This window comes from Caloenas nicobarica, chromosome 5 (assembly GCF_036013445.1).
Source record: "Caloenas nicobarica isolate bCalNic1 chromosome 5, bCalNic1.hap1, whole genome shotgun sequence".
Taxonomy (NCBI): domain Eukaryota; kingdom Metazoa; phylum Chordata; class Aves; order Columbiformes; family Columbidae; genus Caloenas; species Caloenas nicobarica.
This window is the reverse complement of record NC_088249.1, coordinates 27,500,181-27,522,875: the sequence shown is the minus strand read 5'-3', so window position 1 is coordinate 27,522,875 and position 22,695 is coordinate 27,500,181. Positions and strand designations below refer to the sequence as shown.

The following is a 22,695-nucleotide window of genomic DNA, read 5'->3' as shown; positions in this document are numbered from 1 at the left end:
CTAAGAACTACATCAAATAAAACAGTGGGGGAAAAAAAAACCCACCACTTTATTTCTTCCTCCAAAGATAGAAATAAAGAAGCTACATCTGAAGAATATTTATTACTGTTTGTCTTTAGTGCAACAAGATTTGGTTGCTCTGACACACAGGATTCTGGTTAACATTTTTTTAAAATACCTTTGCACTCTTTCTGTTACAGAATTATGTAGCCAGGTCATGCCATGCCCCAATACTCTGATAAACCACATTGGAACTGATGCAACAGAAGTCCTTTTCCAGGTTTAATTTTTACTGCTGGCAGGCCCACCAGAATTTCGGAATTGTGAGCTCCGAGAGAGTTTGCTTATGGGCAGAGATGACAATTCTTTTATTAGAACCCTGCACACTTCAATAGCTAAATGCTTTCAACTTTCTTTAAATGGTATTAAGGAAAAAATATCCTCAAGGCATTATTTTTAAAGGGGACTTCAAACATTTTGTGAGGGGAAAAAAATGCAACACATTTGAACACCAAGGGATTTGCAGTGGAAAATCTGTTAAAGTGGAGTTATCTTTTGAGTTTCAGAGTTAAATAAGCATTGGCCATAAATCGGGGATGCAGATTACCAAATATTCTGGGGCATTCTAGATTCCTAGCTTAAACTAGCAGTAGCCAGATTCTATAATAGATCATTTAGAAATAAATCAGTTACATTAGCTAGATTTTAAATTAACAATGTTTCATTTATTCCTCTGAATTCGACATACAAAATCCATTATAAAAGTTCCTAGAAGTATAAGAAAATCCCAGGTTCTTAATCTTTTTACTATATAGACTTCATTCTGCAATAACTCAATATTAGATATTTTAGAGTTTATATTTAAAAGCAGCTGTGAAGCAAGCAGATATGCAAGAGTAAATCTGCTCATCTTGAATCCTGCAAATGGTCTGCTCTGGAGGTCATATCAAAGAGATTCTTTTTCCAGCTTAAACCTGTCTTTTCTAAATAGATCCCAACCTGATCTTATTTAATGCATTGATGTCTGGTTTCTTAGTCATTATATTTGCTCTATTACATATCAAAAGGACTCTTGAGAAATTCCCCCGAATTGATAATTCTGATTTCTTATGTATAGCTACTCTATATTCACTCTGAGGACAGCTGTATTGTATGCTAAACCACGAATTGTAAAAATTGATCCCTTTGTATGTAGGTTTGTATTAAATTGAGATACTTTATTTTTTTCCTGTTTGTTGCCACACATGGGTTCCTGGTGTCAGTTTGTATTTGGCTGTTTGAGCGTATTAAAGTTTTGCTAGTGCTTATGATGTTCTTGCCAAGAGCGCTCTTGCAGCAATCTGCACTAGAACAGTCTTTGTGCCAATTACTTCAAAAACTATTCTGTTATAAAACCAATTTTTATGGCTACTTTTTCAGGTTGTAGTGTGGTGATTTAGCTTAGTTTCTTCTTTTTCCATTTTTTAATGTTGGTTTTCTTCAAATGCTTGTAAGTTTTGGATTATGAAAAATAAAGCAGTGTTGATAGATTGAGTTGTTAATAACACATCTTAAAAAGGAAAAGGGTTCAAAGGCATTAAAATGAAACCTGGCATCTTGAATTACTAACACTGCATATATTTAAAGGATACTATTTAATAGCAGAATGTTTAGAGCTCTTATTGTGAGGGCTGATTATGAAAACAGAAACCTTTGCAGTTGTATAAAGCACAATAAATGAAAAATTATAATGTGTAATGACCCAACACTATATTTCTTGAGCTTATATTATGGGGCTGATTTTAGGAGTGTCAGCTCTACAATATCTTTTATTTAGAGAAAACCAGCTTGCTTATCCATTGCAATTAATAAAAAACCATAACACAGGAAAGGAAAGCATGATTTTACAATACAAATACACCTTGAATGGAGGGTCTTGATCACGCAACTTCTGCCACCACAACGAATGCCAATTCAAGGCTGGACCTCATAATTCTGATGTGAGAGCCATCATGGTGATAAAGATACATATGTGCCGATATACAGTGCAGGACACAGTACTATGTCCTACTAAACAATAACCACTAATCTATTGCCCCAAATAGTAAAATGTTAATGCTGTTATGTAACAGAGTGAAAAATCAGCCATAAATTGAGTATCTAATAGTGTTAATCTAAAGGATCTAAAAATGTTGATAGCAAATATATTTTATTAATTATTCTTGAGCAACCTCTCGTCTGCTGTTCATTTCCCAGGCTATTAAGATTTGATAACTTTTGTAAAACAACCTGTTGTATACTCTTGAAAATAACTGTGGTTTTAGTTTTTTGGTTTGTGGTGGGGTTTTTGGTTTTGCTGAGGGGTTTTTTTGTTGTTTTGTTTGGTTGTTTTTTGGTTTTTGTTGGTTTTGTTGGTTTTTTTTTTTTTAATGGCAGCTTTAGGAATTTTTTGTCATACAATAGTCTTCCTTTACTCCTACAGAGAAGTTGTAGTTTATTCTTTAGATAACCCTAACCTAGCCACATCCAGATCAGAGAGCTTCATCTGATAGACGTAACACAGGCACTGTCAGGTTCTTGTTTTATCTTCACTGTTTTGGAGAGTTAGAAAGCTGTCGCCATTCCCTTCTTTCTAGTCTATTATCTAGTGAAAGGCAAGTGGGAGATAAGAGGTTGTGTGTCCTGAGGTTGAGGAAGAGTTGGAATTAGCCACTTTTTGCAAGAGTGCTCAAAACACTGACTTTTACGCAGAGGAGCAGCTGCTCCCTGTGGTGTACTTGAGTGAAAGTGACTGTGGCTGTTGTGCTTGCTGCTGGTCTCAATATTCCTCATACGCAATAAATAATACTCTACTCGGGTCATTTTAGGGATTGAGCAAGAGTTATGAACTGAGCCTGCCAAGCCAGGGTGTTTCTCATGTGGTGCTTGTCTTTTAAGCACCTGATGAGTTTGAGGTCTCATGAGGATACTTTTTTTAAACCCCTAAGGATTAGCCTAAATTCCTGCTTCTGACTGTTTTAAGCAGCAAAATAGCTTTTGAATCTTATTATTTGGAGGGAGAGATATCAGAGAAAAGATAGGGAAAGCTTAGAGTGTCTCCAAAAACTAGTATTGACTTTTTAACAATAAAATATGTCCTGAGACCAAATATGCTGTTTAAATGTAAATACCATTTCCATTTTCAGACTGTCTTTTGCAGGTGCATTTGAGGGGATTTGAAATGTACTTGTAGATGGAAAAGAGGCTATTGACCTTGAAACTATGTATGTGTTAGGAATAATGTTCACCCTCCTTGAAATCAGACTTGTATTCTCTGAATGGGTGCTCAAGACCACAACTCTTAACAGTGGCTCAGATAGCGTTTGGTGCATAACTGAATCAAGACTGACTGTATTTTACTTACAAAGCCATTTCTCAGGAGTCATAGGTTACTGCCTAATCTCTTTTTTTTTTATCCACCATGATTCAGAATGACTCACTGACAGCTGTACTTAAATACTGGTTTCCTTTGTTCTGGTGCGGACTTGATATAATAGGACAAGGTTTGTGTGTAGAAGCAGCATCTTTTATTAGACGGGCTACTATAGTCAGAAAAAAAAATATATAGATAGATATATAAAGTTTCTCAACATATAACCACTTTTTCAAGGCTAAGCTGAAGCAGCAAATAACCTGACTCAAATAAGAGTTGAGAACAGTTACTGTAAGTAGACATGTTACTCTGTTATGCTATCTGAGAGAAAAGGTACGTGATACTTATGAACTTGGAGAAGAGTGATATTAACAAGGGAAAGATGATATGATGGCTATTTTCTAGATTAAAAGATACAGTAAACATAACATTGATACAACAGGAGCATACATCTACAAACTTTACTTTTCTCAGCTTCATTATCTGAGGGGTAATTGATCAGGTTTCTACACATGCAGGAATCCCTAAGACTGGCTGCTGGCCACATGCAAACTTCTTTAAATGGCTCATGCTGCTAGGCTAATAGGTGTCCTCTTTGTGTTAAACCAACTGTAGACATGACAGAGAATTGATCTGTGTGGGTACAGTAAGTTGGATGCATGTGGGACACATCAAACTTGCTGTACGTATGGAACGATCCAACATATTGCAGCTCTAGCGGCTCACTCATTTGCAACACCAAACACTGATGCTCCATCGGACCTGCTGTTAGGAATACTGCAGCATATATAGAAATGCAGTAAGTCTGAGAATGGAATATGCAAATATTACTGGAACTGCAAACACAAGACCTCACTGGTTCTCTCTGATCCCAGCTGCTGCTGGTGATATATTTTCCTGAAGCTTTCCAGAAGCCTGGGAGAGCAGGCTTTGGTCTCAATGAGAATGGGGCTGTGGAACCCCAGAAATAAATTACTTCTGACCATGAGAAAATAAAAGCAAATAGAAATCTTGTAGTGACTGCAGTGAGGTACAAGGAGGAAAGAAGAGAACTGTGGTAGATAAACCCGTAATGAAGTTTTGGTTGATAGGCATGTATCTATTTTGATGTCAGAAAAGGAGAACCTTTAGGATATCCCTGTATGAATTCAAGATGTGACAGTGGACCCTTGTTTTCTTTGAAAAGTCCACAGGAAATCCTGTTTCCAAATGTTCAGTCTTAGATGAGAAATTGCCTGAAACCATATAGGAACCCTTTACCTTGCAGAGTGTTAAAACATTTGTCTCACTGGTGTCACAGGCAGGTTTTGAGATCCATGTCCATGTATCAGTGAGTGAAAAAGCACCCCACTTTTCCAAAGAAAAATGTAAAAACAGGGCTACAGTTTGCACGATTTCTTCGGCCAATTTTAGCAGTTCAATTTAATTGTGTTTTAAAGATTTAAGTGTTGATTTTGGAAGTATAAAGTAACATTTTTGAGATACCAAAACAAACATATATAGATCCTTGTGAATCACAGTTGTTTCTGTAAAGGGGGATTAAACGTATGTGTGAGCTGTTTGTAAGACAGCTAAATAAATATCCAGGCACACAAACTAAATTAGGATGTTTTCTTATGTGATTGTCTTCTCAAAATTTGCATCTAAGCAATAAGTTTAAGGTTTCAAATTTAATGTCTCATTAAAAGAAATGAGGTGGAGGGAGGACTTCTGCCAGTGCTCTGGTTTCAGTCCCATAATAAATCGGCATAGTGGTTTACACAGAGAACAAAAGAAATAGTTTAGAAATTTCTTTCCAATGGAAGTTTAAGTTTTGAAGCACACAGAGACATCTGAAAGGTGAAATTCACAGATTTTTCATGCTTGCAGGTTTTTATAGCCTCTGGTAATGCATGTCCTTACTCTGACATCACATGTATGTGAAAAAATGGATGTAATATTTAAAGATGTCTTTTGACAAAGAAAGTATTTCCATCTCCAGAGGTGAGATTTAGCTTTAAAGGATGATAAGCAGGTTCCAGATGTGTTTTTCAATCACTGGGCTTTCCTTTTCCTTAAGTATTGACAGAGGGAAGGTTTTATCAAGGTCTTTGTGATGTGCTTGTTTATAATGAGTAGGCATTAGTAGAGCACATCTAAGTGCTTGTCGCTAACAGATGACTAAATAGAGCATATGGCAAGGAAAAGAAATATATATTTGTCCAGGCAATGTGGCTTGTTAGCACTCCCACACTCATAAACTGTATTTACATGTACTTATAATATTTTGCAAATCCCTTTTCTAATCAGCTAAAAATAAAACCCAAATAATTTTTTTTTCAATATTGGACTGTCAAGCAAAGTTGATTTAGAATTTTTTTAATAAAGCAATTGAACAGTACAGAAGATTTGATAGTATTAGTTTTGCTTCAGCATGATGTCGTTACAGCAGCATATATGTTATATTCATTTCACAGCATTGAGAGTTTTGTTGTTACAGAATGCTTTTTGGTTCACCCACCTATCCAAGTATAACTATTATACAACTAGGTTACGCTACAGCAATAACACAGATCAGAATGACCTATGTCAAATCCTGTTACAGATCAGGTCACAAGGTTTATTTTGACCATAAGATTTCCCTCTACTTCTACAGGATAAAATCATGATGCAAGTTGCAACACCTACCAAGAAACAGTTTCTGAGCAAAAAAAGTCTCTGAACTGTTAACCCAGTCCAGCTCCCATTAGAATAAAAAAGGAGTTTTGCTACTCACTTCATTTAGTAGGTAGATGGAGAAATGCTGGGGGAATCTGTAGAGCTCTTGACATACAAAGTTTCTAATGATCCCTGTGATCAATATAGCATTCACCCACCTTTTTATAATGGACAGAACACAGTATCGCTGTCTTCTCTTGTTGTGACATCTAAATGTGACAGTCTATTCATAAAGCATTATTAGAAAGAAGACAATGATAGTTTAAAGATGGATTTGGACTGTTGCATACTTCTCAGAAGAAAGTATTTATAAAGAAAACTGTACAGAAGAGTTGTGTTTGCTTTTGATTTTCAGAATATTCCTAGCAAATTTTGTTAAATATTTACATCTATATCCAAGTACTGTCCTTTATAAAACAGTTTATTCTTGCAATTTAGCTTCATTAAAGTCATAATACTGCTTTAGGATATGATAGACTAGTGCTTTGGGATTGAATTATAAAGAGATTAATTTTAGCTACCGGAGATAATTGACCCTATAATTCCTATCACCCCTAATCCCAGTTCAAATGAACCAGTGTTAAAAGTGGCAATACTCACAATGTAGACAAGGTCATGACAGCTAGAATTGTTTTTTACTACCAATTAGATTTCCCACTTGGTGCGTTTGACTAATGTTGTCATAGAAAGGGATTTCAGGCATGGAAATAAAGTTTCCTTAGAGGCAGACAGGCACTGGAACTGATGGGCAGTTTGCTGTACATTTCCCAGTGTCAAGAATCAGAATGCAATGGAGTGCTGACCCCTAAAATTTGAATTCACATGGGGATTTAGAACATGTTTTGATCCTTGATAGAGTTAGGAACAAGATAAATAATTTGAATCTGGAAGCAAACTCTCTTGAAATTCAACAATGTTCATATAAGGTGGGTCTAGCAGGTTTGGAACTGTTTCTTGGGGTAATACTACATCTGAGGTGTATTTCAGATGAGGAATCAGAAAACAGTGAGGTACTGACTGAATAGAGAGTTTTCAAAAACAAGCTATGTTGATATTTAGCTGCAAATGACATGGAAGTTTCAAAAAATAGAAGAGATAAATGGATTTTAAGTATGATACATCTCAAAAATTCCCTCAAGTGACAGTGCCAACTTCAAACATATTAGCATAAGGACTCATGAAAAAACAAGAGAACAACAATACTTTTGCATAGCACGTTCAGTATAAGATTATTTTTCACATTATTACTAGTTATCCATCAGCAGTTTTTCAAGCATTTACAGATTTGAGGTTTTGCAGTAAGCTGAAACTGCGTGATAAAAAGAGACAGATAATGATAAAAAGCAGATGTATATACAAGCCTAGCTAGAAGGAGCAAAATATACTATTACTGCCCCTCCTGTGAAGTTAATCCTATTTCTTTTAGCTATTTCTTCATTAGTTAATGAGGTCTTGAGAATTTTAAAAAAAAAAAAAAAAGTGTGTTTGAAAATGTGTTTTTGCATCCTTGCCTTTAGGAACTTTTTCAAATATTCATAGAATAGTTTGCCCTTGGAATGTGCATTAAGTGTGAGTTTAGGCAATAATTACTTTAAATGTAGGTGGTCAGAAACCTGCAACTGAAATGGACAAACACAGCAGCTCATCACTTTCCTCATTCCGAGTCACTGCGCTGGCTGGAGTCGAAATGTAAAATCATGGAGAAAGGAGATATTTTAATGATTAGGTAAAAAACCAAACCAAACAAACAAAAAAAAAATTCAAGGCTTAGATAACAGATTTGCTAGCATGAATTACATTTGAATTTGGATGCACTTTGTGGTTTGCAGACTTATTAATGAAAGATTTTATTCTCTCTCATTTTCTATTATCAATCAGTCTCAGATCAGAAGCAAAGAGTCTGGCTGCTGTCTTGAGATGAGCATCAGTGGATGTATAACTACATCCCATCTCTGTCACCTCCTCCAGTGTACTTGGTACCAACCAACATCTCTGTTGACTTCCGTGTAGTGAGTCAATAAAAGGGCTGAAAGGGGCCAATTTTGAGAGTATACACACAGAATCATAGAATCATAGAATGTCCTGAGTTGGAAGGGACCCAGAAGGATCATTGAGTCCAACTCCTGTCCCTGCATAAGACAACTCCACAGTTCACACCATGTGTCTGAGGATGTTGTCCAGTCTCTCCTTGAATAATGTCAGGCTTGGGGCCGGAGTCTGGGATCACAGTGAAATGGACCCCGTCTCCTGGAAATCTTCTCTTCATGTCGATGTTGTAACACACTCTGACGGTGAAAATCTGGGAGACCCTGCAACTGCCAGTTCCTATGGTTCTCTAATCCGTGAGTACAGGAACTGCAGTTTCCATTTTCAGTTTGATATCTGACATCAGTGCTGTTTTTTTATTATTTTATTGAAAAAAACACCCACCTTTATTTATCCACAGAACTCCTGAAGGAGTGAAACTGAAAGTGGTGGATTATCCTTTTCCCAGAGTTTCAACTTATTCCATTTCAGGCAGCACTCTTAAAATTTCGCTTTCCAGGGCTGCAGCTGGACCTCCTGGGCATCTTCTGGCATTATCTTGTAAATAGGGAAAGAAACCATCCACCTTCAGAGCCCTCCCTAAATACATAGTGTACTAGGCAAAGCACTATGTGTCTACCAGCTCTTACAAATTTGCTGTGGATGCAAGAAGACCATCCTACAGCTGAGCTCATTGATCACTTTTAGGTTGTAGCTTCTCAAATTGCCAACCACAAAGAAGTAATTCAAGGCTGTGAGCAGTGTCTCCATGGTGTAGGTGACTAGCAATTCAATTAAATCTGTGCTGGGAAAGTTTCAAAACTGCTGATCTTTTTGTCTCATATTCAGTCTCCGAATGTTATAAAATTAATATTTTATTAATTTCTACCTTCATTACTTCAGTTTTATCACCCTCTCTCTTTTCTTTTGTTGAATTTCTAGATTGTTTTTTTTCTTCTTCTCTCTTTCTGTAGCAACCACCACAAGAATCAATAGGACAGGAGTTCTGAGGTTTTTATTTGATGAATGTGACACATTTGCCTGTTATGTTCTTGTCTTCTTTTTTGCCATGAGGACATATAGGACATGTTGACAGCCAATATTAATAAGCTTAACACTAATACTGGCAGTTACTTAGTACAATTTTTGGCTGTGTTAAGTGATCTGTAGGGAATAGTAATGCTATCCTTTAAAAGAAACTGATGTCACAGTTGCATCCAGAATTCACTGGGGTTTCTTTTATTGTTTTTATTTTCCAGGTGATTCATATAACAGGCCGGTTACGTCTGAGAGTGTCACTGTCCCACGGACGGACAGTACCCAGCCAAATCATGGGACTTGTTGTCGTTGCTCATGCTTTGCCACCTCCTACAATTAATGAAGTCAGGATTGACTGCCACATGTTTGTCACTCGTGTGAATATGGACCTCAATATCATTTACTGTGAAAATAGGTACAGCTTTTAGCTCCTTTTTTCTTTGTTTTAGCTCTGTGTATTCTTTGTTACATGGACTTGGCAAAAAGTTTTGAAATTTGTGAATTTGTGACTCCTGCAATGTCATCCTGGTGTTGTATGAGAGTACTGAATTCACTCTCATCATCATCACCTTCATTTTCATTATGTTCTTAGAGGATAAAGATAAATTAAAAACCGTAATTTGCAGGACATCTTGCTGGAATAGCGGAGGATAGACCAGGAAAGATTTCTCTTAGCTTCCCCTGCTTTTTGCAATCTCTCACCATCCCTCTCAGAGGCAAGATTTGGGACTAGACAGACGTTGGTCTGACCTATATGGCTGTCCTTATGCTCCCCCATCCTCCCCTCCACAAGTCTTTCTGTCTGAAATTTTAAAGTTTTCCATTTTTGAACTAATTTGCAGATTACAGCACATCACGCTCAGTGTTTAATGGAACAGAAGCACAGATGGCCTAGATAGTAGGCTAGAGAGGTGGGATCTGTTGCAGTAAGAGGTGGGAAAACTTTAGATTAAAATTGGGTAAGGGCATACTGGGAAAGACAGCAGTGAAGTGGGAACAGGTGATGCGGAGTTGGGGGTGGGGGGCTACGTTCCATGTGATAGTGACAAGTGATCTAGGAAGGTGGAAGATCGGATTTAAATTTAGCTGCCTGCTCCCTGGGGGTTGGGGGCTCCCCACGGTGGGTGATGGCAGGGGCTGGCAGCCAGGGCCTGTCCCACCACCCCAGCCAGGAGAAGGCCAGCCAGGGGGCAGTGGGGCAGCTGGGCACCTCCCTGGGGTTGGGCTGAGGCCAGGTCAGGACGTGGGCTGGGCCTGGCTCAGCAGGACCCGTGGCTGGACAGGGCAGGGCTGTGGGGAGCCGGAGACCAGCCCTGCTGGGGCACAGTCTGACAGCCCTAGGGGCCGGCATGGGGTCCTGCGCTGTAGGCTGGGTGGGGGAGGCCCAGGGAGGCTGGTCAAGACCATTAAGGCTTATTGGTGCCCTCAGGGCCCAGAAAATTAAAAATAAAATCTAGGGTATGGGTATTTAGCATAGAGTGAAGATATCTGAGAAGGAAGATATAAGTAATAAAGACGTTCGGGTCCATTGATGGAAGTTTGAGGTATGGGGGAAAAGCTGGAAAGGAGGAAAGAGGTAATGCAGCCAAAAGAAATTTTGTCAAGGGGACCTATCATCAAAAAGTACAACAAGATGACTAATGCAAGCTTTGCATCTGACAGCAGCTGTGGCATATTACAAGTTGAGTGGAAGCTCTCTGACAAGAGCAATCATAATTGCTCAATCATAATGGAATACCTACAATCAGGATGGCACATCAATATAAACTTCTATAAAATGGGGTAAACTCAAATACTTCGTTGAATCAGGGCCTTAAACAATTTAAAACAATATTGGATTTCAGTTACGAGGTTATCTTTGCTGTCATGTTTCTGAACTGCCACAATAGTATTAATAATAATATTACGTGGCTGTTAGAGAGAACACTTCCTCTAATCTTCAAAAGCATTATCTAAAAGATAATATATTGTTCTCCTTTTTAAGCTTGGAAAAACCGCTCTGTAGAAAGTGGTTTGCACAAGGTCACAGAGAAAGCTGGTAGCAGTATTGAAGTTTGGGCTGAGCTTTTGCCTGTGAGTCTATCTGACAAGCTTCTAGATTCTGTATAATCTGGCAGCTGGTGAAAGAGCCTAGGTGATTAGCAGCAGGATCTAGAAAAAAACCTTTTGCTTAGACCGTGACCTACCTAGGTAGTAATGGAAAGCTGCTACCACTGCAGAGCTCTTCAATGGCCCCTGTGAAATGAGTCGCTGGTATCTGTCCAGTTGCTAGTGAACAGATTTCCTTTTCATAAAATCACCTGCACTAACTGTTGCCTTCGTTGGCAACCTCAATAAAAAAAGCGAGGAATGTGGAAAATGAACTATTCCGTCAGGTCAAGTATGATATGAATTTGTGGGCCATATTAGAAAGATTTATATTTTGCCATCAGTTTCACATTTTTATGAGCCCTAAGTTGTGTATTTGTTTTATTAATTAAACGTTTTTGTCAAGCCTTCCCTTTACATTCATGTGGCAATAAAACTTTTAAATGCCTGAGAAAGGCATCAGTGAAAAACAGGAAATGTATCAGATGTGGAGCACTGGTTGGTAATCACATAGAAAGTGCTGATAACATATGGTAAACTACGGTAAGCCAGCTGACTTATGCAAGAAAGCATTGAGCTTACTAGTGTTTTCATTCATTTAGGTAAAGGCAACATTATAAAGCAACTTTTCCTTGTTTGTGATGGATTATATAATATCTCATAGGCTAGAGTAGAATGCATGTGATGGGGTACTTGAATTTATGTTGCAATAGTTCCATTTTAAGCCCTTGTGTCAGTGTTTAAAATAATTTATAAAAGTGATTTCAAATAGCATAAACACTTCTGCCAGGGCTGGGAAGTGAATGTTAGCTCACTGAGGCAGCAGGATTTCCATAGATTGAAAATGGAGTAGGACTGGCAGGATTTGGATTTCATAGCAGATGCAAAGCAGAATATAACTGTAAAAGCTGGAGGAATGGAAAGGACAAAAGAAGGGAAGGAATTAACCGAACAGCTGATTGAAGTTGTCAGATGAATTATCTGGGCCTTTGCCAAGGCCATTCTCCAAGTCAGGGAAGTTGGGATCTCTCTTCTGGGACTATAGAAAAGGAGATAAGTATCCCATCCTGAATATATGGGCTTGACTCCTGACACTTATGGGCAGATGGGAAATTCTTTGTGGTGCCACAGTAAAGCAAGCACATTGATGAAAACAGAGAAAAATGGCTCCATGCTGGGGAAGCTGTAAGCACTATTTATAGAGCAATGGGGAGTTACTGACAGCCGCAGGGAGCATGGAGCAGAAGCCATGCTACTTAACTGAAATGAATGCTCACAGTGGACCATTGGATCAGCAGGGGTGAGACCAATAGTACTCCTAGTTTTCCGAGTGGTTGCCTGCTTGCAACAGCAGGGAGCAAGAGTTACTCATGACTTTGGGTGCATCTTGTTACTTTCCTCTGAATGAAGAGATTTGCATCAGAATCCTGAACTCAGTGCGCCAACTAGTCAACAGTTAGCTTCCCTTTGAGACAAGATCCATTAGCTAGTGCACTGGCTATATCTAACAATTAATATTTTGTTCTGAGAGTGTTAAATGGAGATGTAAAATTTTGTTGCCTAAGATGTGATACGTTAATCCCTGTCTGTTTTGCAAATATTCATATAATCTAAACTTCTCCATCTATTCTAAAATAGTCTAGAATTTCTTCATTAGTCAGTGGAGTGAGAAAAGCACCTGCAGAGGAACAAATCATCTTAGATGATGATAAATAACTAAAAGCAAAATAAAGACACTGCTGCTGGAGTACAGCATCAGTCTATATATTTTCAGTGTCAACTGTTAGTGGTCGGAGACCATCTGGAGAGAGCCTATAGCCCAGATAATGTTGACTGCTATAGCCATATCTGCTAGTATATTCTCAAAATAAAATAACGCAGTGAACATGGTGTTTTCTGGATCCAAGGGGTCTGACCTGTTGGCCATGACAGTGGTTGCCAACAGTTCCTTCAGATATGCAGTGTTGTGTAGAGAGCTTCAAGCATACAAATGTGTGCATAATTTGGTCTTAATTCAGCAAAGCACTGTACCATATACCTACCTTTAAACTGCAGTCATGTTCACAGTTCTGTAAGTCAGTGGAACCACTGATCTGCTCAGACATAGGCCTGTGCTTGTGTTTTACAGGATCAGGTCTGCGTGTTCAGGAGAACCGAGCTCCCACCCATCAACCTGTAGCTTTATTTTGTCAAAGGTCTTGGGAGCCACAGGATCTGCCTCCTAACTAGCACTCTAAGATATACTACAATATTTCTCCCTTCGTGCAAATTATTTTCTATCTATGGTACTTTTGATATAAATATCAGTGTCCTATTTGATGTCATTTCTTTTGCTTCTGGTGTCATTGCTTACCAGTGATCATCACTTACATCTGGATAGTCTTTCTGTTTCTTGTTCCACTTTTTTTCATTTAAAAAATCCTTTGTCCTTCATGTGTCTGTTTGAAACAGCTTTTTCTTAATATTATCCTTAAACTTTAGGGACTGTGAATCTGCTTCCACAGTTGCTTTGCCATGTTCATTTTTATCTGTGAAGACTTTACACAAATGTGTTACTGCAAAGAAACGAAATACAGCTGAGTCGAATTTACCAAAGGAGGAGGCAGAGTGTTCATCTTCCCTGTTAGCCCTGTGAACTGTAGCACTCGCAGCCTGGGTACATCCCAGGGCAGCGGCCTGCCTGGAGATTGCTCCTTTCTACTAGGCTGGGGAACGTGCAATTTATTCTCCCTGATCTTGAAGCAGAGCCACCTCTTAACAGAAAACACACAAATCTTCAGCCAGAGGAGAGACAGCAAAGTGTGCCAGTGAGGAGAGTGTAGACATGGGAGAGGGAAAAACTTGAGTTCTCATTCCTGCTCTAGAGACTCTTTATACACTTACTTTAGTATAAAAAGATTATATACAGTCTGGGGCACAGGAACCTTTAAATCTCAGACTCCCTTTCTTCTGGTGAGGTTTCTTAGCACTTGGCAGTGATCCCAGGCCCTTTGTTTCCTAGACTGTAATTCACTGTGCCACCAAAGTGGAGGAACTCAGCAGGAGGGACAGGGAGTCCCACTGCCACTATTCCAGACATGTCTGTATCCTGGTGAATTGTGTCCTCTTTGAGAAGGTAGGAGAGGTGCTTTTCAACTGTGGTTTGTGATAAACATTAGACGAGTATCCCCAGATGAGTAACCCATATTTGGTTAAGTGCTATAACTACTAGGCAGTTGTTTGAAAGTGCACATCCTTCAACATGCTCTGTCATGAAAGCGGGAGAAGGCTGTTGTGTTTTGTACTAAACTTCATTTGACAATTTTTCCTGGCAAATTTGAGTCTGCCTGCTTTACCTGTGGTGTTTTTCATGTTTGTTATGTTTGTTTGTTTGTGTTTAACTGGGACAAATCACCAGTGCTGCTGTGGTGCTGTCTAATGCTTCTGTTCTCCTCCAGTCTTCCTGGTCTCTGCGTTCTCCCTGCCTCAGACACCCAGGCAAACACAGCTCTGCTAGTCAGTGCCTCTGTGGCTGTGTTCACCCCCTCTGCCTGCTGGGAACCCCCCAGACCTACACAATTTGGTGTCTGGTTTAGCCTCCCCACTGGCCTCCCTCAGCATCACATTCCAGTTATTTCACCTATCTGGTTATACCAAGATGTTCGGTGTTTCTTACCACTCCCTTAAATGGATGGCAATTATATCTTACAATTGCAAAGTGGGTTTAACCCCAAACATTGCAGCATATTTCAAACCATAAAAAACCATTCTGTTTCTGGAAAACAGACATACTTTTAAACGCTTGTGTGAGCAAGGCATTTTCCAATTGTTTTGTTGTTTTCTGTACTGCATTTAAGGACGCTGACATCTTGACACTCCATGACAGAAGTTTGCACATGCGCGCAGACACAAGCACACAGACACAAGCACACAGACACAAGCACACAGACACACACAAAGGTCTGTAGAATAGATTTTAAAGTTTCTGTGTGCAATAAACAACAAAGTCCCAGTTGAAAGGGCCCAGAGTGAAAGCTGAGCTCCCAAATGAATTAGTCTAAAAAAGATAACACCCTGAGGCATCTGTGTGTCTCAGCATTTAAATTATATCCCTTGAAATATCAGTTTGGACTTGGTGCCAAGAAACAGTTGAAGAGCTTTTTCATGAATATACCCAATAGAAGGCCAATCTGTTGAAATGAAAAGTGTCTCTAATCATTTGCTATAAACATAACATGTTTTTACTTTATTATGTAACCTTGAATCATCTTGGTCTTTTAATGAGGATTTTGGATTATTGCTAATGCTTTACAATTTGATGGAATTATATTGTCTTGGTGTTATGCTATGGAGACAATATGCTCTAGAATTTAACTTTCAACTTAAATGGATAAGATGATTTCAAGGTTTAATTTTTTTTTTTTCCTTCTTCAACGGTGTCTTGTTTGTGCAGATATTCCATTCAAATTACTACAGTGGTGAAAAATTTTTTAGCAGATTTCACTTTCTGGATCATTTGACAGTTCTTGTATTCTTTTCCTTTTTGAATTATAGGCGATTTTTTTTTTTCCTTTTTAGGATTACTGATTACATGGATCTGACTCCTGTAGATATTGTAGGAAAGAGATGTTACCACTTCATTCATGCTGAAGATGTGGAAGGCATCCGACATAGTCACCTAGACTGTAAGTACTTCCATTTTTGTAAAAATAATTTGGTACAACACTTGCTGGTTCCTGAACTGTTACTTATATACCACAACTTGGGTCTTCATCTTGCACCTGCTTTTTTGTCATGGGGTTTCACAGAGGGTGGCTCAAATATAACTTTTTGTATTATTTATTTTCAAGCCTTTTTATAGACATGTTAGATTGTTCACATATGTGGAAATTTAAAGAAATAGATTTGTATCACCAAAGCTTCCAGCAACTGTTCATTTACATGTGCTGTGCATTATTTTACTCCTTCAAAGACGTATTGCCTAGGTGATAAACTCCCTAGCACAGAAAATGAACTCCTCTCTTTGTTTCTTATTTCTTAGTCATAACATGGAGGTGAAAAACTGCAGCATATTTGGGATTTCACCAGGTTTTTCAATACAGAACTGAGCTACAGCTCTACCAGTGTTTTAACCACCCTGTGTATTAACATCTAAACAGCCCTCATCCCTGTAGCATCTAAGTCCTTGGTACTTGCACACAGGTAGTATCTGATCAGGATAACAGAAGTACAAAAATGTTATGAGAAACAAACCTTACCAGAGAGTACATGCATATGTCTGTGTATGGGGGAAGGGAGGTTCAGCTTGATTCCTTGTAATTAAACTCTTTGTATTCCTCTTATTAAAAGCCATAGGGCCTAATTCTTTTCTTGTTGAGATCTGTTGACTTCAGTAATGGTGCTCCTGATTTACCCTGGTGCGAAAAGAGACTTAGGCCCATAATCTCTAATTTATCTGTGCCTGCAGTGAAGCCAGATAATTCTCTGGAAGTTTCAGTGACTGACTGCATTTATGATTGACTTGTGTGTTTTTCTAAATGTAAAAGACTATCTGCAAACTGCCTCTTAAATGCGGAGTCCCAAATATTAATAACTCTGCTCCCCCTGCAACCCAAATACAGCCACATTTAATTAGCCTTTACAAAACCATATGACTACAATAGAAGGCAGTATAAATCTTGAGTCCAAAAATACCTTGCTTGATCTGTAAGGGAAGACAGGAGGATAACTGCAACTGGAAAGCAGGAGAACAAGCAACAACAGCATCAAGGTCTGTAAAGCTTTCAAATAGTCACTGAAGTTTCTAGAAGGTAAGGTGCATTTGGCAGAAGAAGGTTAGGTTAGATACATTTTTTTTGGAAAAAAAAATTCAACTATCCAAAATTGTTAACATAGTAATTTTGCATCATTTACATTTTAAGTGTTTAGTATCCAGGAGATTGCATCAGTTGCTCAGAAGTGAACAAATGCAAAAACTTGCTTGGTGCTCTTGAAACTGGAAGTAAAAAATGACAAGTTGCACTTTCACTGCACTATCTGACCAAAGAAATAAAAGATATTTATGACTCAGACTTAACATACCACCTGGCAGAGATGAACATCCCATTTGAAAAAGACCTTAATCTTCTGAATGACCACTTCTCTGTGAAATAGAATGTGCTTTATGAAACATTCATCTTCAGAAAACTTAGAGACCTATGCGGGCAGTGTGAGTGCAGCGTGGTCCAGTGTGTAAGCACTGGATTAGGGCTCAGGAGACCCTGGAGATAGGGATGACTTCTAGAAAATCGCTTCACCTCGCTGTGTTCCTGCTCTCACTGTATGTCCAGTTTAGCTGATTGGATTGCAAGCTTTATAAACACAGGGACTTTCTCCTATTATCAGCATCCTGCACAGTGGGATTCCAAACTGGACTGTGTGACTATAGCATAATTATTCTTGCTAGGCTATTTTTTTCCAATAGATGAGGCTAGTTACATCTTTTATGTATAGTTGTTCTCTTGGCTTATAGGAACAAGATGTTCACAGAACCATTCCTTTTGGAAGGGATTCTGGGATATTATCTAGTCCCACCTCATGCTCAAAATAGGATCAACACTGATTCAAAGCAAATTGTTTAGCACTTTGTCTAGCTGATCTTGAAAACCTTCAACATCAGACTTTCCACAACGCCTCTGAGTGGCCTGTTCCGGTTATCCTTAATAAAGGCTTGATTATCCTCACTGTTTTGGGGGTTTTTTTGTTGTTTGTGTTTTGTTTTGTTTTTCTTCTATCTAGTTGGAATTCCCCTGTTTTGATTGTGCAGCTCATGGCTCCATCTTTGTAGTAACTTCCTTGCAGGTATGCCATTAGGTCCTCCTGAAGCCACCCCTTCTTCACCTCTTCTCAGGCTGAAGAAGCATGGTCCCGCAGCCTTTAATCACAGGGCAAGTACTCCAACCCCTCACCACCTTGACAGACCTCTGCTAAGCCTGCTGAAGTTTATCAATATATTTCCTGTGCTGGGAGCCTAAAATTAGGTTGCAGATGCAATGGGTGAAGGAGATGCAGTGATGAGTGAAGGAGAATAATGACTTTCGGTGATCTTCTGGCTATACACTTTTTTGTACAGCCCATAGAGCGCACTACTGATTCATGGCTAGCGTAGTGTCCACCAGGATCCCCAGGTTCTTTTCCGCAGAGCAACAACTCAGCCAGTCAGTCCCTAGCCTGTACCATTGCAGGGAATCAGTCCATCCCAGGTACAGGACTTTGCATTTTTCTTTTCATGTTGTTCAAACTCATGCCCTGGATGAAAAATCTTCAAGTTTAAATTAGACTGGGGAATAGCTCAGGAAGTCTACCTGCCCATTATAACTCCTGCAGAAGCTGAAGTGGTTCATATCTTTGCCCAGAGATGTGCTTGACTTTTCTAGCATTTGGAAAAAAAAAAAACTTTGTGGAAAAACCAAGATAAAAAAAAATTCAAAACCCCAAAACACTTCATAGCAACTTGTCTATCCTAGAAAATCAAGTTCAAACCAAACTAGAAAATCCTCCTGGTTTAGTGAAAATAAAATTAGAGCTAAAATTCAGGAACTAGCAGACGCTGGCTGTAGAAGGTAAAACCCAGCAGAACTGCAGTTCCCCAAAATAGACAATGCGGGAGACTTGCCAGTACAACATAGGAAATAATTGTTTAAGATTACAATGAGAAGAAAAAAAAAAATTTTTTTAAAAAGCCCACAATGTTATGCAATATTTTGAAGAGGAGTTGGAAGCTAAAGTAGTGGTTAGAAAGCCCTACTGAAAAGCAGAAGCGGACTTGAGAAATCAGCAAAGTGAGAAGGTTGTGTTTCTTGGAAGACCACAGAATGCAGCTAAAAATCTTGATTGATTTTTACAGGAGATAAAATAATTTTTAAAGATTAAAACAAGAAGAATCCTAAATTTTAATGGTAGGTCTAGAAGGAGAAAGAAACACAAATAAAAAATGCTACTCTGCCTATTCACTGACAACATTTCAGAAAAAAATGGAAAAAGTAAGACCAGTATATCCTGCCTTCTCATCCAAGTTATTCAAAGACATCAGAGAAAAACAAGTAAAGAAGAAATGTTGCACAAAATCACACAGAAAAAAAAATCAAGAGGGCTGTTGATGGCTTCAGATCGTAGCAGCCCATTAGAAACTTTGAAAAACAGGCCTTGTTAATGCTATCTCAGATAAAAGAAGACAAAAGCAGTTTCAGGAATGTGACCATAACAAGTAAAATGGTGAATAAGGTCTGCAGGACTATAGCAGTGACAACAGTCTTTTGTACAGGAACTGCTGCCCTAATGAAAGGTCAGTTACAGTCAGTCAGTGGAAAAGCTTTCGTTGGCTTCAATGTACATGGGGACTATGCCCTAAAAAAGCAAATTTGTATGGCCTGAAATTCTGACCCCAGTGAACTAAAGAGCAAAAATTCCACTAGGTTCAGTGAGGTCAAGATTGCTACTTAGAGATTTATGTTAGTTATAGCTTGATGCCCTTATGGATTAATAAAACAACATTCATGCTCCAACTTTACATATGCCTGCATTTATTCCAACACAGTCATACATGGTGGCAATCCCGCAAGTTATTGAAGCATCAGTTTTTTTCAAACAGAAATAAAAAGTTTAGGGATATTGTTCCTATCTTGTTTCATTCAAGCTTTCAATGATCATGTTTTTTCCCAAATCTCCCAGTTGGTGTTACAATTCTACCTCACTAATCTGTTTCCAGTTTTACAATGCTTCTTGTTTCGGGAGTTTGGGAAACTTCTATTTGTTCATCTTCACTGTGTTTGTTGCATAAATTGCTGGTAGAATCCTGACAGATATCACTTATAATAAATCAAGTCTCTCTCACAGAGATTATAGTTAAAATGTTCTCAAATCTAACAACCTGTACACTATCCAACGTCAGGGCTCAGCTATTGGCTCAGCTGACACAGCAACTGGCTAAGCTGCCACAACTTGTGTTTGAATCCGAGCCCTCAAAAATTGCAGGTCTAGCTGTACTCTGGCTCAGATACAGTCCCTAATCCCAGTTCTGTGTAATGAAGCTCTTCATTAGGATGTGTGGCATGAAAGAGGTGAAGCTGAATGTTTTACATTTCATAGTTATGCATCTAGAACTAATACCCTAGAAAGATGCTTCGTGCCCCCAGTTCTAGTTTACCACTTGTAAGAATGGGGAAGGTGATCAGATCCTCACTTTCTACTTCCCTCTGCATAGAAACTTTGCAGGTTTGAACTGCATGTCAAGCATAGGCTGGTTCATACATTTTCACCAAGCCATCAGTCCTTGCATGGATAGAATTGCCCTTGTTCCAATGGCAAGAAAATATCCCTGATCTTAAAGCTAGCAGGATACATTTTATGTCAAATAAACATCAGAAATCAAGCAGATTAATAAAATTACTGTTGTATCAGGTTTTACGACTGTCTGTAGAGCTCAGTAAGGGCAATGGACACTCACTGCTCTCTGGAGTACAATGCTGTGTGTATGTATTTCCCTTTGGTTGACACTTATCATACATAACATCCCTTTTTGATTTAAGAAGGACATTTCTTGCTAAGAATGAATGGGTGTCATATGCTGTAGGAGTATACGTCTTCCATTTAATTGGAAAAAATGAATGATCTTCATTGAACATCAAGTACTTGGTGTTACTGTTCAATGAAGGTCATTAAGAGAGCAGCAAGGAAGTATAAAAGTCAAGACCTCTGAAGGCAACTATGAATATACTTTTAGACAAACATAGGACGACGTGCCACCATTTGAAAATTAATATATCGCTTGTAAGAACACTGTCACAAGTATATATTGGTATATAATACATGCTTTTTCATTTTGGAATCCTAATTGAGGTCTAAATTCAGAAACCTGACACTGACAAAAAAGATACGTGTTGTCCTCAGCTATTGCTTAGAAAATATCATCCTGTTTCTTCAGGATTTGATTTACAGCTATAAGAAATACAATTCCTCAGGAACCGCGAGCCAAGGCAGTTCATTTCCCATAAAGCAAAGGTCTCTGATGAGTATGTTTGGTAGCACTCCCTCTGATCTACTTTATCTGGTTTCCAGTGGTTAGAATAATCCAGTCTTTCTGAAAATAAACTATTCCACATTCACCTTTTTCATGGCTCCCCTATTTTTCAAGGGATATTACCCCCTCAGTCTGCTTTAAAATCAGTTATATATTCATGATTTCTTTTATGTATGTTCAGTAGAAAAATTCTGTTGCTGTAAAAAATATTTCTTAGTGGTTTAGCCTACCAGCTGTAGTTGAACTAACCCTTTTAACTTATGCACATCAGTTATAATTTTTTATTCTCTTAATAACCTCAAACACATGAAAAACAAATAGAATGAGTTGATAATTTCTAACACTAAAATACACTTCACATATTTTGCTATCATGCTGTGGAATAACTCTGCAATGTCAAGTAGCACACAATTAGTAAAACTGTAGGGGGAAAAAAAGAAGTGTTTTGATCCTGAGGAATTTTTATCCTAATCAGATCGAAATTTCAATGCTCTTGTAGTGCTTAATATCTTCAATCACCAAAAAAAATCAAACTGATTCCAATGTCAGGTTTTGCATTCTGAGACTGAAATAAAATGCTAAAATATACAAATGAATCTCATGTTTGTACAAGTTTATTATCATCACTAAAAAGCAAGATTGATTCTAAATTAGGCTGATAGAATGTCTGGTATTTAGCTAATTCTTAAACCAAGCCCTCCTGGCATCCTGATGACAGTCTAGTGTATCTTGTTTCCAAAGTATTGCAGAAGTATTGGTCTGACCAGCTGCACAGTCTTCCTCTCTGTCCATACTATGGGCCAGCAGAGATTTCTGCTATGGCAACTGGCATCCTTGTGTCCTTTGATTGGAGATAGTGGTGATAGAGCGAGATGAGGGAACAGGAGATAAGAAACTAAAAGAAATGGAAGCATATATTTTTTTTTATTCATACAAGGAAAAAAGGAGCAAGGACTTTGGTTTTAGCCCATGCATAGTGTTCGTTTTTCAGTCCTAATGAATCCTAAGAGATGTGCCAATACCAAGAGTATTTTCTGTGTCTTCGAGCCGTGCCCTGAAGTCTTGCTGATGTTGCATTTGCCCCTGAAAATGCTTCCTTGGGTTATGAGAGATGCTGATCTGTCTAGCTTAATTTTTTTGTCTGCTCTCTGACCAAAGCCAGTTACTTTAGAAGAAGGGTGAAAACACTCTGCAATGTGCAATCATGCACACCTTGCACCCTTGTTTTCTCCATAATACACTATTATCTCATAGTTGGTTCATTCCTTGAAAGATGAGAATTTAGACCACTGCTTACATTCCTTTTTGTGAAGGACGGTTGTTACTATTGTAATATTTGATATTCTAATTTTCCATATAAATATTCAGAAATCATTTTAAATCCTGATAAATTCCTGATCTTCAGGATATTTTGTGGCTA

The 22,695-nt window shown here is 38.4% G+C and overlaps 1 protein-coding gene across 1 annotated transcript in view; it reads left to right on the top strand.

The window, feature by feature from the left end:
- Positions 1-22,695, top strand: part of NPAS3 (neuronal PAS domain protein 3) — a 614,489-nt gene that overhangs the window by 573,551 nt on the left and 18,243 nt on the right. Inside the window, exons 7-8 of the mRNA XM_065635927.1 lie at positions 9,373-9,566; positions 15,797-15,903. Of these exons, the coding sequence (XP_065491999.1) occupies positions 9,373-9,566; positions 15,797-15,903 (301 nt within the window). The remainder of the gene's footprint in view (positions 1-9,372; positions 9,567-15,796; positions 15,904-22,695) is intronic.